General features: G+C 40.6%; 1 protein-coding gene across 1 annotated transcript in view; it reads right to left on the minus strand.

The window, feature by feature from the left end:
• Positions 1-3194: 3194 nt before the first annotated feature.
• LOC139692734 (uncharacterized) overlaps positions 3195-18018 on the minus strand; it is a 584638-nt gene continuing 569814 nt past the window's right edge. The window contains exon 4 of the mRNA XM_071590978.1: positions 3195-3539. Within this exon, the coding sequence (XP_071447079.1) occupies positions 3195-3539 (345 nt within the window). The remainder of the gene's footprint in view (positions 3540-18018) is intronic.

Here is an 18018-nt window from a genome sequence, read left to right on the forward strand (position 1 = left end):
GATGACATTTTTCCAACGAACGATAAGGGTTCGGAATAAAATAACGTTTGTCCGACTACCCTAGGGGGGAAAGTTGTTTTGGGTCAAGGGTGCACTGGTGTGCATTCACCCCCTGCCACACACCCTATAGGTGGCTCTCGGGGTACTACAGAAATAAAAATAAAACTGTTTCTAAGGTGACTTCCGATGCGAACGAGGATTTCGTGGCTCAATGTTTCTTCCGAGTTTCAGCGACCTTCTTCAGAAATGGAGTGGTTGCCAAAGATCAATGTTGCCTTAAGCATTTGAACAGCGACCGAGGGCATGTGGTCGGCATCCTCCGGTGATTCACCATACTCAACCCCAGCGAGCTTCTGCATATTATTCCATAGTCGCTTCTAGCATCCTGAGGGTCGATAAACCCTTCCCCAATCAAGAACTTGCGATCCTGGTTTGGTGATTCCATCTCTTGCACCAGCTTTTCAATGTGTGGTTTCCCGCTCACCTCCTCTCGTTTCCAAAGGTGCCCAATTTTCGGGTCAACTACGCATCATTGCGCCATTCCTCTCTCTCTGCCCGAGCTATAAAAATGTTTTTGTCTCAATTTCATCGTTTTCATCCTACTCTGCGTATTTTCTATTCTCACGTGATCAAGACTTTACCGTGATGTTGCCGATTAACATTTCGATAAAATGTTAGGGAAAACCTTATTCCTAGATAGATAAAATAAAACTAGGACCGAAAAGAAAAAAATTACAATCAGTCGGGAGGGGCATATAATTGAAACGCGAGAAAAAACCTAATAGCCAATCGGAGTCCACCCCCACAGTACAAAAAAACTGATCCTCGTAAAAATATTCCAAACAACGTGCAACCGGGCTTCGAAGAGCACTTCCTGTCATTCAATCCGCATCAATAAAACCCTGAAAAATTTTAATTTTAAATCGAAAATTTGACGCTTCTGAAAGGAAAAAAACGGCATTTTCACATTAACACGAAACCAAATTTCAAGAGAGATAATATAATTCATAACATGAATATTTTTGTTTTGAAATTGCACACAGCGTTAAATGAAAACGCGAAAATTTCAAAGATTTTTTTGCAACAATCGAGCTCTTTCTTTTTTCCATTTTTTCCGGTGCGCTCCGTTTCTGAGCCTCCCACATTGCTATCCGCGCGTATACGGACGCTGCTGCTCAGGATCGATAGCACTGTAGCTAATCGATAGCACTAAGCAATGCGCAAAATTGAGAGCTTTATCCATCAGTAGTTTAGCCATCCTTTAAAGCATTCAATAGTTGGGAACGGGAACCGTGAAGTCTACAGATGACAAAATAATTTGCAGCACCAATATCGGCCTAATGCTTCAGTGTATGCCCCTCAAGTTCTTTCCTTCTTGAAGCATCTCGTTCTCGTTCCAAGAAAATCCGCGTAGAAGTCTATTTAGTGTTTCAGAACACTTAATAATGTTCGATTGATCTGGCTTCATAATGTCGACAGAAATGCAGCGGTCACTTCCACTGATCCCGTTGACAATGGTTCGATCTCTCATTTCCATCACGTGAAATAGGTGGAATTGATGTCTGCCATGAGATTGTTGGATTTATCATTTTTTATTTATTTATATTTATTTATATTTATTTATATTTATTTATATTTATTTATATTTATTTATATTTATTTATATTTATTTATATTTATTTTTATTTATTTTTATTTATTTTTATCTATTTTTATTTATTTTTATTTATTTATATTTGTTTATATTTATTACTTATATATTAACATTTTTATGTATTTTGGATTAATCAGCCCTATATCATTTTATTTTTATTTAATTTTTATTATTTATTCATTTTTCCTCCCTAATCACCTTTGCTTACTTTTAAGCATACGGCGGGGGTTGATTATTTCCGTAGTATTAAATTGTTTGTTAATGTTTTGATTGAATATTCGGCCGTTGCAGCAGCACCAGTCATCAGGAAAGTCGACCGACAGCTAAAGTCATTTGCGTCATTTAGGGATGGGTGGGTCTTTCGGCAGGGGTAAAATATACAGGGAATGGAGGAAAGGCGGAGATAGAACTGGCGTCGGCATCAGCCCCCTCCTAACAAAAGGCACCGTCGGATGAGACGTTAAACCGTAGTGGCTTCAAAGGCGCCCGACGGACTCCATTCGAAGTGCTCTCCACATAACACTCCCAGTAAGGATCGGGATACCTCTGATACAAATCCTGAACTCTTCGGGATTCGAACTAGGACCCTCGGGGTGGCCAGCTAACATTCAGCCGCCGCACCATCTCGACCTCCTTCAAACATTCAGTTACTGAGCTAGTATATGTATGTTGAATGCATGTTTGCATGAAACGAGGAAACCCGAACCTAACAGATCTTAAATAATAAATCCTCGTACAATGGAATCAGAAGTGTTCGTGGTGGCATGGCAGGTTTCTAAGCTCAACAGGCAGAAAGGATGGCGCACATTGTGACGTCTCAGAATCCACAAAAGTTACTCCTATTTGTGTTTTAAGGTCGAAGATGCGAAGAAAGACAGCTGTAATGAACCCGGAGGTTGGATTAATACGTGAGGCTAGCGCTCATCCCGTATCATTTCCTGCGTAGCGAATGAGCTGTATTTCCCGCTTCCCATATTCACAAATATGACATGTTACATCATTCGATCAGAGGAGAAAATTCTCCTGCTACAATTTCACATAAATTGTTACGGTGCACTCGAAGATTACAGTGTCTGCAGAAGCACTAGATCCAATAGTAGAAGTGCCTAATCTCTGGAATCCAGGATACCATGAAACGCAGCCCCTTATAGTCCTGACACACCCTCGACCATTTCCCTCCACCACCGGAGACAATCAGCTATGAAGGCACTGGCTCTGCCAACCTCCCGCCTGCGTATCCCACAATCCAGGCCCATGGCTCACCCACCATCACCCTACCCCTCCCTCCCCCTTCCTCGGCGCCCCCTCCGCCCCCTTCCCTCCTGCTATTTACCCCCTCCCCATAGCTCATTTTTCTGTGCGAGCGCCTCACAGAATTGTATAAGTACCTGGAGATTACGTTAATCGTCGTAACCATGGTCGCGCCAGAACATTAAATAAATATTGTGGACATAGCATACAAAGTATTCAAAATGAAAAGTTCTTGCACCGCAAATGTTGCACCTAAGAGTGAACTATGTGCCTCCTGACTCACTATTTGTTACAAGAAGTGATGGTGATCTGATGCTCCCCATCCGAGGGTAACGGAGAGAGGAATTGGAGACGTGTCGAGTCGCGTGAAGTATCGAACGCGGGACTCACCGAGGTATCCCCTGCTCCTGCGCACCGTGGCGGTGACGTCGGCGGGCGGGTTGGACACGGAGGAGGCCACGGTCACCGACGCCGAAGGCACCGCTCCCCCGGTGCCGCCGCCTGAGGCGTTGTTGGCGGGGCCGGACTTGGACTGCTTCTGCGACCGCGGCTTGCGGTCCGAGCGCGGGGCGGCGCAGCAACAGCAGCAGGCGTGCAGACAGCTGGAGTCGGACGCCGATGCCCCGGAGCTAGACTGAATGGGGGCAGAGAGAGAGAGAGGGGATATTAAAAACATTACACACATGGGCTCGCTAGTGTGTATTACGAATTGCGGTCGTCTAACCTTAGAGCGGCTGCAACGGACTAAGTGAACAATGAATACAGCTGAAAGTTCTATGATACTTTGAGGGCATGCATACTACATAATAAAAAAACTTTGGAAATCGGACTCCCCAAACCCGCGAAATTTAAAAATTCCAGTTATTTGCTGAAAATACCTCGCAAATAAATTTGCACGTCTTCTTGAGATTAAAAAAAAATTATTTTCCCTTTTGACAACGAAGAAGAAAGGGAAATAAGAAGCTCTTCACAAATTACTCCTCCGAGTCCATAAATAAGGAAAATCGACATAAGAAAAAGTGATATCAGCAATTTTAATAGCAAAAAAATATAAAGCACCTATTGCAGATGAAATTTCTATATAGTTTTAATGAAGTCATGCAACAGTTTTAACAGTGTGTTGACAAACATTTTTAATGATTGCCTGACATTGTATTATTTTGCCCCAACTGTGGAAACTGGGGAAATTAATAGCAATCCAAAATATAAGGAAAGAAACCAAGCAGATCCTAAGGCTAGAGAGGTCAATCACCCTTCTGAGAAAAGGTCTTGAAAGGGTAATGGGGAAGGGAAGTATTCAATATCTTGGTGCGGAAAACATCTTCCATCGAAAGCAATTTGTCTTCCGGAAAGACAGGAAAACATCTGAAACACTTAAAAAAATCAAAATTTTCATTGAAAAATGGGAAAATAAATAGTATGTCCTGATCATATTTATACAATTAACGGCCGCTTTCGACTCAAATTGGTCGCCAAGTATTATTGAAGAAATGAAATTCCTTCAATTCCTCAAAAACATCATAAAGTTACTAACTAGGCATTTCGAGAATAGAGAAGTTAAATATTTGTCCAGAACTTAAAGGGTGTCAGAAGTTGCCACAAAAATATGTCCCCAAGGATCGGTACTCGGACCCGTGATGTGGAACCTACCAATGAATTCAATGCTGATGAAAAAACTGTCAGGAAACTGCAGGATGATGGCCTGCTGGGATGACATAGCGATAACTATCCTTGCGAGCATATGAATGGAAATGGAAGATCGGGCAAGTAGATGTTGAAATATCCTGTAACAGTGGGCTTACAATGACAAGTTAACGATCTCCTCGAGGAGGGGCAATTACATGGTATTCGGCGGGAAAGTTAAGATGAAAACATCATGAAAATTTGCATAGAAAGCAGCTGAAAGTATTCAACTTTTTAAATACCCAGGCACAATTTTGGATGAGTATGTTAACTTTCAAGAACATATTAACTTAACCAACAAGAAAGTGAGAAAGATTTTCAACGCTCCGAAACGAATTTGACAAAGTAAATTCGGTCTTAAATCCATATAAATCTACTAATGAGTTACCATTCCGATCTTTGCTTACGCTTTCGATGCATGGGGATCAAGAATAGATAACTCAAGGGTAATCAGAAAGCTAAGGGAGATTCATAGGACAAGTTTAATATGCAGAAACTACTTCACCGTCAGTATTCTATGTGTGTCATAACTAGACACCCACCACATGCATTTTTAAACCGAGAAGGGATGGCGGTAATAAAGCAGGATCTAGCCTAGGAGTCATTCACGGAGTGAAGTTTAAATGACAGATTAAAACTTGCATAAATTGGAAGGACATAGCTATAGCAATAATGTTGAAAGTGTATTATTACCCCCATCGTACTACTGTAGGCGAGATCATGCCAATAAAATTAGAGTGATTAATTGTAGAACAGATATATTTAAGATGTCATTTATTCCACGAAAGACAAGGGATCAGAATAACCATAGAAGACAGCGGTAGGGGTAAAAATAAGCGGGTCAAAATTAGTCTGGTGAATACGAGGTCTGTTCAAAAGTGTCGCGACTTTTGTGTTTTTTTCAAAAATTATTTATTTCATCTTGAATATCTGTTCTGTCCCCTTCAAAGTAATTCCTATTAAATATTATACTCTTGTGCCAGCGTTTTTTCCAATCCTCGAAGCCCTTCAAAATATAATTTTTAAAAATCTTGTTCAGCTCCTTTTTCGATGCAGTCTTTCTCTCGTCAATCGTAGCGTAGTGCCGTCCTTTCATGGGCCTCTTCAGTTTCGGGAACAAGAAAAAGTCAATGGGGGTCATGATCTGGGAAATACGGTGGCTATAAATGTAGAAACATATCAGCTAAATATGCGATACATGGTGAACCTATTTGTAATAAGTGAACTCATTTACAATAAATTTCAATACTTCATCCGCATATTGTTCCCACAGCAATAACTCAACTATCTTAAATGAAATGGAATTTTATGGGAATTCGGATGAGTTTTAATGCATAATAATTCTGAATTCTCCAACTATTTTTAAATGGTTTCTTTGGTAGAGCACCACTGTCAAAGGTCGACGGATGACCGAAATGCTCATTTCGGGTGACCCTATATTGATCGATGCCTGGCCAATTCATCTACTCTTAATAAATAATGCTAAGGTAATAACTTTTTTGTAAATCGGGTGAAAATAATTGTATAGAACACGGAGGGAGGGAAAGAATAAATATGAGAATGAATAACCGGTTGCACTTTCAGTAAATTAAAACCATGCCACTCAATGACGAAGAGGGAAGAGGATGGATCCAGCACCCTAAGAATAGTGCTAGCCGCCCACTGTGGCTACGAGAAAGCACGCATGTCAATAGTTAAACTAGGAGCCGTAATAACTTGCAATATTTTTAGGAAGGATTTATAGAAAATTTTCAAATATGTTCTTACATATATAAATATATGTATATATATATATATATATATATATATATATATATTATATATTATTATTATTATTAGATAATCTACCGGTTATGGTAGGTTTTTGGATGGACATAATTACTAATTAAATAATTTGTGACCCCTTGCAAAACACAACATCCTACTCTATATCAGGTCCCTCTTCAGCTCTGAGTACTTTCATCCTCCCTTCATCCCGTCCAACATCCCTATTCTGCTCCTTCCCTTTCCTCGTTTGCCTAACATTCTCCCCTCAATTACAGTCTTCAACAGTATCCCCTCCAGCCACTTTTCCTGCCTCCATAGGATTACTCCCAACAAACCCCGCTCTTCGCCCACCATACCAAGTACTTCCTCGTTTGTTTTCTTCTCTGTTGATTTCACCTTCTCCATTCTTCTCCACACCCACGTTTCAAAAGCCTCCAGTCTAAGTCTATCCTCCTGCTTCAAAGACCACGTTTCCGCGCCGTACATAGCTACGCTCCAAATTAAAGTTTTTACGAGTATTTTCTTAACATCCTTACTCAACGTCCCCGTCATTAACTCCCTCCTCCGTGTGAAAGCCTCTTTGCCTATTGCAATTCTTCTCCTCACGTCCTTACTACTTTGACCGTGTTGGTCCAAAACACTACCGAGATACGTAAATTGTTCTACCTGCTCTAGTTTTTGCTCTCCTATTTTAATGTTAAGCTTAGCCTTTTTCTTCCTATAGAATCGCATAACCTTAGTTTTATTAATATTGATTCTCATCCCATACCTGTCCCACTGCATTTCCAATTCACTAAGCAATGCTTGCAACCCCTTGGCTGACTGACAAATTAAAGCTTGGTCATCAGCAAATCTAACTGATTTTACGGATTTCCCGCCCACTTTCATTCCTACCTCGAGCTCTTCCCATGCCTCTTTAATCATCTCCTCTGCATACAGGTTGAACAGCAACGGTGATAATGGGCAACCCTGCCTTACACCTATTCCTAACACTGCCCGACCGGACTCCCCATTCCCCACTCGTACCTGAGCAGCCTGAGACATGTATAGGTTGCGGATTAGCCTCCTTTCCCTCCAATCTATTCCTATTTTCTGCAGAATACTCATTAGTTTTTCCCAATTCACTCTATCAAACGCCCTGAGTAATCATTTGCCCTACTCTCTATCCTTTTCTTTTTGATCCTGAGAACAACTTTAGCTGCGCGGGATATCAAACTTTTCGTCCTGTAGTCCTCACATGATGGAGCCTTTACCTTTTTCGGAATAGGAACTAAAACTGATCTCACAAAGTCTTCCGGCCAGATTCCTTCCTCATGGATACTACGAATCAGCCCATATAGCCTCTTCCTCCCATATTTTCCTAAAAATTTCAATTGTTCCGTAGGAATGTGATCCACCTCCACGGCCTTGCATAGTTTCATCTCCCTTACAGCCCTTCCTATCTCATCGTCAAGTATGCCTGGACCTAAGCTATCTACCTATACGTCGTGTTCCTTTTCTATGTCTAACTTTGTTGGTCTAAGCTCTTTAATATTCAGTTCTTCTATATATTCCTTCGATCTCTCTTGAATCTTCCCTGCATCAACTATTACCTTACCCGCCTTATCTCAAACTGCTATCGTTGATCTCCCTTTCTTAATTTACCCGATAAAGATTTAACTTTGCTGTACAGCACACCGATTTCACTCTTCCTCTGCAGACTTTCCATATCCTCGCACTGCATCTTCCACCATGCTTCTTTTGCTTTATTTGTTGCCCGCCTCAATTTATTGTTTAATTCTTTGTACTTCATTTTGCCTAATTCTGTATTGACATTCTTCCATTTTCGCCGCTCATCCATCTTGAAATCATCTCATCCGTGATCCATGGTTTCCTAGTCCTTTTAGCGTTAACGGTTCCAATAGTGTCTTTTGCGGCCTTAGACAACCCTTTCTTGATACTTTCCCATTTTTCTTCGATAGTACTTAGCTCTTCACCATCCTCCATGATTTTCTCTACCGACTGTTTGTATTCCTTCCTTTTCAAACCATTTAATGCTTCTACATTCCATTTTCTGACATGCCTCCCCTGCCATATCTTTTTGAAGCGGACGCTACATTTAATAATTACTAAATTGTGGTCAGAGTCTGCATCCGCTCTCGGGAAGCTGTGCGAATTTATCACACTGTTCCTAAACCTGTGTCTAACCAGGATATAATATAGCTGATACCTTTCTGAGTCACCTGGCATTTTCCATGTATACCTGCGTCTTTTGTGGTGTCTAAACCAAGTGTTGGTGATGACTTACCACTCTCTCCTGCACAACTCAATTGCTTACTCCCCGCGGTCATTCCTCGTGCCTAAGCCGTGGTCCCCCACCCCATCACCATCTCTTCTTTCGCCTACCGTCGCATTCCAATGCCCATCACTATCAAATGTTTCCCTGCAGGAACACACGCGATTATGTCCTCGAACAGATCGTATATCCGATCGACCTCTTCTTCCTTATGGTTGCTCGGTTCCATGTATACCTGAATAATAACCAAGTTCGTCGGTTCTGCTTTTATCTCTACTAGTAGTATTCTATCCCTTTACTGCCCTATGTTTGACTACGCTTCTTCCTACCTATTCATTTAATTCTATGGTAACCCCTCTTTGGCTCTCGTCCCCGCCGCTGTATATTATTCTATACTTATCACTCCAGTAATCCCCGCTATCCTTCTATCTCACCTCGCATAGACCTAAAATATCGATATTTCCCCTTCCCATCTCTCGCTTAACATTGTCCAATATCCCTGTCCTCATCATTGTTCTAACATTCCACGTTCGTATTCTAACTAATTTGGTCTTCTTCTCCTGCGTCTTCTGTCCTGTTGCTGCTGGTTTTCCCTTGCAAGGGTTTCGTGGGATGACGACCGCGGAAGTCATGCCTCCCCCGCTGCCGGGCACGACACACGGCCGATTGGGCCGAGCCCCGTAGTTGCCAGGACTCAAAATCTCTGTATAGTCCATCATATTTCTCTTGGGAATGATAATTGAGGTGGTTTCCCGTTGCCTTCCTCAATAGTGTTTTTAATGGGACACCATCACTTACTGGCCGCCCCACTGGGGTCAGACGCCATTGCAGCCGCCTCACTGAGGAACAGACGCTGCGTGGACTACCTTTCGTCAGGCTCCTAACCTTCGACCTATCTGGCATGGGTGACCCTACCAGGAGCAATAATTATAACTCCCGCCAGCACAGCTCTAGGGGTCATCGGAACGCACAAGCCCTTCCACCACGTCAAGGTTGTGGCCCGGGGAGGGGATTTATATATACTTATTTTCAATACACATATGTATATGGAACTAGGAATCATAAACACAGTAATCAATCCGAAGTTCGGTTTTGTAGGTGATGGTAGAGTTCACCCAGTACTAAGCCCGACGGCGTGTGAAATTCACACATCAGGGAAGGGGGACCAGTTCCTTTCCCTATTGGTTTTAGTCCGTGGAGGGACATATATGTATAATTATACACATATGTATGATATATATGTATATATATATATATATATTGTATTAAACAATGTAGAAATAGGAATAAATTGGAATTAACTAAATAGGAACCCCCAGACGAATTAATGTATTAATTAAAGAAAAAGAAAGGGATTTTCTTCCCAGCATCAAAAGAGTTCGTATTAGATAGCGGAAGAGATGCAGACTCGACATGTGCTCCATATCCAACACTCTTCTTTTCCCCTTCCTCTCCCTTAGCCATCCCACCTGGTGCTTTCACCTCCTGTCACACGCCTTTTTGGTGGATCCTTTTTGGTCATTTAAGTCAAAACGTGTATTGGTCACCATAATTTTAACTTCATGACAAATACACGATTATGTGTCCCATTACAGTGTTGTTGACATTTAATTACACCTTAGGTAGTCCGAATGTGAAAGGTAGATTTTGGACGTTATATTTCAAGTGACACATGTTTCTTATCGCGAGGGCTCCCTGTCGTTTTCCCTTTCATTTCTTCAAACTCTTTACCTTCCTTCATGAAGTCCAAAGTTTACTTCCCATTACCAGAACACCTAGCGTTGCCTCCCCTGTTACGGTCCCTCAACATCCCACTGCCCTCACTCTATATTCATTCTCGCTTCTTCGGATTTCCCAAGGCAACTTCTCTCCTCTACGCATGCCATGGCTCAAAACTTTGTCCTCAGTCTCCCTCTCTCTCCGTCCTACTTATTTTCCCCATTCTCCACCTCGCTCTAGGTCCCTCAAAAGGGCCCGCTCATCTTTTCGCACCCTCTTGCCTCATTCTCTTACCTTCAGCTTTTGCCCCCGCCCTTTTTTCGAGAAGAAATCTAAATGCTCACGGATAGTAGTTAACATGTGAATAACTTGCGTAGAGAGAAAGTATAGCCTTCTGCTTTCCAGACAAACCGCTTGGACAGCATTAAAAATATTTTTATCAAGGACAAAAAAGTCTGGGGAAAGTAATTGCAAATGCTATAATATACAAGTGACCGAGCATTAGTTTTGAAACACGAAAGCAAATTAAGAGTCGCCCCAAAATATTAGTTAGCTCTTTCTTAGTACTTACCTGAATAAATGCATTTTTTAACAGTTTTAAATGTTTAAAATACATTCTTCCTAACTTGCATAAATCATCTTATTATCTTAAGTACTCAAATCATTTTTCTACCTTCTTCGAACACTAATATGATCGAAAAATTCAATATTCAGTTGTAAATTGCTATATTCATACTATGGATCCTCCGGTTTCTTTGGTTGACTCCGCTATGCATTGTTCTTAATGGTATTTCACAGTTAAGTTAATCTCTATGAATTCAAGGGTTTCCCATTTCTTCCAATTTTTGCATACAATTTTATTAAATGCAGGTAATTATGGGGTAAATATACGTTTTTAATTATTTTAGTTAAATAATTTTCGTAAATATTCTACTTCCAATCTCGGGCCAGGATGGGATTTTATTGCCATGGTTATGGCCAGAGACTGGCGGGGTTGCTGTTGTATGTGATGTCTTCAAAGGCATGTCCAGGGGAAAATTAAGACATCTTAAAAAAGCATATTTGGAATCACTTAATAGTTATTTTCAGAATTAATTTCATCCTTTTTAACCGGAATATCCCAAACAGGTGCAGCCTTGAATTTTCTTCTGAAGCGCAATATCTCTCAATTGATAAATTTCTTGAACGCCATGAATTTCATATTTTTATCGTTGAATAAATATTTGGATTGAACATTTATTCCAAAAATCTAACTCTTATCGAGACCACCTTTTAGTACTATTGAGGGCGAGACCTCAGCATAATTGTGAAAAACTCATTTGCCTTCTTGTTTTCCTAACGGCATTTCGTTCAATATTACACAAACCAGGTCACAAATTTCACGAGAGAGCAAAGTAGAAAGAGCCTCTCAATAAATGGGCCCCCATGCCGCATTAGCCCAAGTGGCCTCTGCCATCTTAACGTAGCGACCGCCCCACTTCCAATTTCGATCAAATAATGGCTTCTTGGAAATCATGGACATCTAGGTCTCTTCCGCCTCCGAATCCAGCTCCACAATCTTCGCTAAGAGCACTCTTTATCTTACCGAGAAAAGTGGGGGGGGCGGAAATAAGGCCACTTATGCCCTTTCGGAAATGCTTTTTTAACCTTCCGCTGCCTGGACACAAGGAAGTGGCGGCAAATGGACATATTAGTCTCGGTCGATCTTTTGAGGGCGATGGAGTACATATATGGAGATAAGTGAACCTGACACTTAATTATCATCAAACAACTCTCGCTGCATGTTGCTAGGATAATATCGCTCCTTTTTTCCGAAATATAAATTTTCATTTACAAATAGCAAAGCTAACATTGTATGCATACGTATGAGACGCTAGAAGAGTAGTAGTTGGACTCTGACAGAGTAGTGCTTTCCCACAGGGATTTCACAGTTTTTTTTAAACACTCTTTAGTTCAATTATAGGTAAAAGAGAATATTTGACAAGTCACTGGATAAATCCCTTTACGTACATTACCGTGGGAAGACAAAGGCAAGTAAAATATAATCATCCCTGAATTATCCCTCCTCCCTTTCAATTCCGAGAGTTTTTCAATGGAGGCACAAGGAAACGGCCCAATTAATATTTGCACGCATCGTCACTTGGAATTCAAGAAACGCCAATGATTGTAAATATTCCAACTAAACGCTTTCTCTGCTGATTACACAATGGGAAATTGGAGGGGTAAGTCTCCTTTTCCGCTAAGGAATAAGAAACAGGACTGTTAGCTCCTCCATTCCATGGAAGTTAGGTCCACCGCTAATGCCGTCCGTATTCGAGAGAAATATGGTGAAGACCTCTCAAATGGACCGAGGAAAAATTAATAAAATATATTTATTCACCATTACGGCACAATTTAATGGGTCAAATTACGAGATCACTCAGCTGTTATCTCTGACTAAATTGACCACCATACACCAACAAAGTTCGTAATCATTTGATCTGAAAGAAAAAAGCATACAAATTATTGAACTTAGCGAGTCGTTGAATGAATGTTTCACCGCTTGAATCGATGGGTGACCACCAGGTGACGCGGAAATTCATTTCACCCGAGCAGTGAAAGAATTTTTGAAAGCCAACGTAATGAATTCATGCGACTCGCAATGCAGCGCAGGAGGGCATAAAAAGGCATTTCTATATTTACCCACTGCCGAGTACCGATTAATGAACTGGAGCGGACCGCATCGATCAGTAACCTCAGGGGATATTAATAGCAAAATGGAGTGTTTACCGAGTACTCAAATTAAACAAAATATCGACAGTCTATGATAGAATATATCTCGATCGGTGACTCATAACTGGGACATAAGTGAATGGGCATTTTATTTACTCAATACGCAACCGGTAAAAAATAGCACTGCTTACATTTCAGTACTATATTAAATGCAAGCTAAAAATAAATGAATTGATATAGGGTATTGTTTCCGAAAGTATCAAGATTACATACTCAACGAAAAGCATTGGGCATACTTAAGCTTGAATTGTGTTGTGGCTGGTCGGAGCGATAATTTTTAACCGGTTGACGTAAATTAATTTTTGAGCCTGCAAAAATTCCAATATCAATATTGAAAATAAAATGAATACATCCAAAATGAAACACCACTGTCCGGAGTACATACGTGATTGATACATTTCATTGATCTTATTAAGTCTTAAAGACGTTTTGGGATTATTCCACAACTACGATAGCAATTTATTATTTCACTTTCGAGCATGTTATTGTTGTATTGGCGACACCAAAATTACTAAGTTTTTAATATATTTACGAATGCAAAAAATAATAATAACGGAAATTTCTAATCGGATATTTTGTGGACAGAACATTGAGGATTCTTAATTTTGTTTCCTTACAAAATATAATGAATTTAGTTATTCATTATTAAATTCATTTTCTCGAATATTATTTAATCATTATTTTATCGATTAAAAAATGTGCACTTATCAATTAATAAAGGCCATGCGTTTACATTGGCACAAAAAAATGACAGCGGTAATCATGTGTGGTGAGTACGCCAATAATTAATTCTGAATCGAACGTAAACACAGAAAATGTGAAACTACTTTAATGAATTATACGAAATTTATCCAAAATCATTGGTAAAAATTTATATTTTATTATATAATCTGTGCATGTATTTTACTCGAGAATAATAATGTTTCTTTCTTTATTTTTTCATTACCAGCGGTCTACCTGTTAAGATGGGTTCTTGACAGACCCAGGGCTTATAATCACTGCCATATTTCCAGGACCTAGAAACACCACCCCCAAACCCCACGTCGCTGAATAATTGTTTCACGCCGTACCCTTTATACCACTCTTCATTTCGTCCAGCATGTTTACTCTTCTCCTCAGTCGACCCCGGTAACTCCCCTTGATCATATTCCTTTCATTCACTCATCCCGCCTTCTTCGAATTCCTTCCGACAACCTCTTTCTCTCTCTTTCTCTCCTTTCACTTCCAGGCTTCACTTCGTGGAAGTACAGGGTCGCACCCAGAATTGGTAGGACTGATTTTTTACAAGAATTTTATTGACGATATACTTACATCGACTTAATAATCTTCAAAGTATGCTCCTTGAGCTGCTACACACTTAGTATAACGTTGCTCCCATTCCCCGTACGCCCGCTGGAAATTTTCTTTGGGGATGCCGTTGATGACCCTCGTCGAAGCCTCTTGAACGGCCTTTATCGAGTCAAAATGTCGTTCCTTGAGCTGTCTTTTCATCATGGGGAAGAAGAAGAAGTCCGGTGGTGCCAGATCGGGAGAATAGGGCGGGTGCGGCAACGTGGCAACGCCGTATTTGGCGAGGAACTGTCTGATGACGAGCGTGCCATGGCAGAATTTTCGGTACCATCTTGGCGCACACCTTGCGCATGGCCAAATCCTGTGAAATAATGCGTTGGACGTTGGATGCAGACAGACCCAACAGGTCTGCAATTTCTTCACTGGTTAAGCGTCGGTCTGTGTTCAGCAGTGTCCTCACTCTGTCCACATTCGTGTCGGTTCTTGTCGTCGACGGCCGTCCGGAGCGATGGTCGTCTTCAACGAACTCCCTACCCTCTCTAAACAACTTGTGCCACTCAAATACTGTGGTACGGCTTAAAGCAGTGTCCCCATAAGCCTGCTTGATCATGTCGAGGGTCTCAGTTGCCGTCTTCCCGAGTTTCGCACAAAACTTTACGGAATAACGTTGCTCTAAATTCTGATTCATTTTGTTTTTCGACGCGGACAAAAAACTTGCTTCACTAAAAACGGTGTCCTCACTCAACGACAGCCCGCAGGTGACTGAGGCTGGCGTCGGTCTGTTGCTAAGAGCCCCCTCCACCTTACCCTGCCAGGCAGACCCCCCTCCACCGCCAGAGAAAATTAGTCCTACCACTTTTGGGTGCGACCCTGTATTTCATATCCATATTAAAAAAACTTGGTACTTTTCCAGATATTTAAAATCTGTGGAAAAGTACTGAGTTCTTTTAATATGGATATCTCTCCTTTCGTATTCTTCGTCTTTTTTTACGCCTTTCTATTTGTTAACCTTCTCCTTCAAAATCTACCTCTCAAAAGTCTCCAAAATATGATTTGCCTCAACGACCAAGTTTCGGATCCATGCCCTATTACGCTCATTATGCAAGTTTTTGTTAATAATTTCTTTATAAATTTCACACCTCCAGGTAATTTCTACGTTAAAAAGTCATCATATACGAGGGTCATCCGGAAAGTAGTACCCGTTCGTGAAATAAAGACACAAAAGTAAATATTAACAAACATAAAAAATTTTATTTGAAAGAGGATACTTTAAACTACTTCTCAACATAATCTCCAAGCAAATTAAGGCATTTGTCATAACGTGTGACAAGTTTCTGTATTCCTGCTGCATAGTCCTTCGCCGCCAGCTCATTGAGATACAGGGTCACTCCTTCTTTAAGTTCTTCATCGCTGTCAAATCTTTTTCCTGCCAAAAAGTCTTTAAGCTTTGTAAAGAGATGAAAATCTGAAGGGGCCAAGTCCGGGCTATACGGTGGATGGTCGAAAGTTTCCCATTTGAATTGCTGCAAAAGTTTTTGTGTTATCCCAGCTGCATGAGGCCTGGCATTGTCATGAACGAGAATGACACCAGTAGACAATAGACCTCGCCGCCGATTTTGTATTGCCCGCCGTAATTTCTTTAATGTTTCACAATACGCATTGGCATTAATAGTGTCTCCACGGGCCATAAAATCAATAAGCAATACACCTCGTCGATCCCAGAAAATGGTCAAAATTCGTCAACTGAGCTCACCAGTTGGTCTGTAATGACAGACGGTCTCTCCGAACGCTCATCGTCGTGTGTGTTCCCCCTCCCCATGTTGAAGTTGCGACACCACCGCCGAACAGACGACTCGTCCATTACATTGTCTCCATACACCTCCTTTAATTGGCGATGAATATCACATGGGCGAACGTTTCTTGCATTGAGGAATTTAATCACTGCCCTCACTTCACAACTGGCGGCGTTCTCAATTTTTTTAAACATTGTAAACAATCACAGAAACAACACAGGCAATGCTAGCGTCACGCAACTTGGCTCAGAGAAGGCAGACAAGCCACTGAAGCTATCTGACCTCGTCCAGCGGCTACTCGCGTCGTCAGCACTTCATGCGGCACGAACGGGTACTACTTTCCGGATGACCCTCGCCCCCTTTTCCGCCCGAAAATGAACCTCATTTGTGAAAAATTCAGTTAATTTATTAATGCGAAAATTAGTTAAGATTGTAAATACGCGATTGGTGCCCTACAATAGTCGATGTGAATTAAAAAATCGTTTATGAATGTTTTTTTTCAAATATCACCAGACGTAGTCCATCTTTCAAGAGGGATTAGTATAGGATCTCGTGTTTAGAACTGCTGCACGTCTAATTAGTATGGCATAACACTATTACCCAAGTAAAACCTAACACCCAAAAGAACACAGATCATTATTCCGCTCTGCATACTTTCTTCCTTCATTAATGCAGTGCAAGCATCTATTCCGCAAACCATACATTCTCCCATTTTCATCACAGTCTCCCACAGTGCATTGCCTTCGAAATATCTCCGGCATCCACTTTTCCTGCCGTACTCGTATTTCTCCCAATGACTTACTCTCTCCTCCTTTAAAATAAAATATTAAAAAATATTTATAGTGTTCCAATATGCACACACGGATTCCTGCAGACCGATCTGATCATCAAGGTCTAATAGGAGGGATGGGCTCCTCGCACTAACGAATTAAATTGCCCTTGTCTCACAAAATTTCTCGATTTTGATGAGCATGAAATTGAGCAGCCAAGTACTCTCGAAGGAGGATTTCCTTATTAACTAGCTCATTTTAAAAGCTTTAAAAACTTTTACAATAGTTTATCTAAAGCCTGATACGATTTTACCTTCTGTTGACATAAAGTTACCGTGGAAGCATTAAATTATAGCTACTGCCGACACCATCACCAGGCCATCCAAAGCGAATAATGCTTAACTTGCAGCCCTCCATTCCTCCTTACACTAATCCTGTTATTCTCTAGTATCTCTTCTCTCCTACATCCCTATTCACTTAACCGATAGATTGACATACCTTGTGATTAACCTTCCCATCTGTTTTCCCTCTAATGATATTGGTTACAAAGTATTTTTGTCTCAAGAGGTGTCCGATCTGTTTGTTTTTTCTTTTCTTTAAGTTTCTTCATTCCTTAAGTATTTTTATCCTCTAATCTTTCGTATCACTCGAAATTATAGAAAATAAAATAGGGACTACTTCAGCTTGGAATGAAAAGAAACCCTATCTAATCAGAAAAACGAGTTAAAATTTTTAAAAAATCTGCGAAAAAACTAATAAATTCATTGAATGGGAAGAGATTTTGTTGAGTTGATCATTCCACGATATTACGATTTTGATGAATGAATATAAGTATTTATCAAGGAGCTTTGTGAATATTTCATGTTCTTCGTGGCATTAATTAATATTTGAGTCCTCTGCAAGGAAATGCATAGAAAATGTGATTATAATTAAGGGATAGTAAAATGCCGGAATGAGATAATAAGGCTATGGCCACGAGCTAAAATAAAATCATTATTTTCATATCTCATGAGTCGTTCTCATGAGATATTTTCATATCTCATG

This window comes from Hetaerina americana, unplaced genomic scaffold (genome assembly GCF_022747635.1).
Source record: "Hetaerina americana unplaced genomic scaffold, ioHetAmer1.1.p SCAF_40, whole genome shotgun sequence".
Lineage (NCBI taxonomy): Eukaryota > Metazoa > Arthropoda > Insecta > Odonata > Calopterygidae > Hetaerina > Hetaerina americana.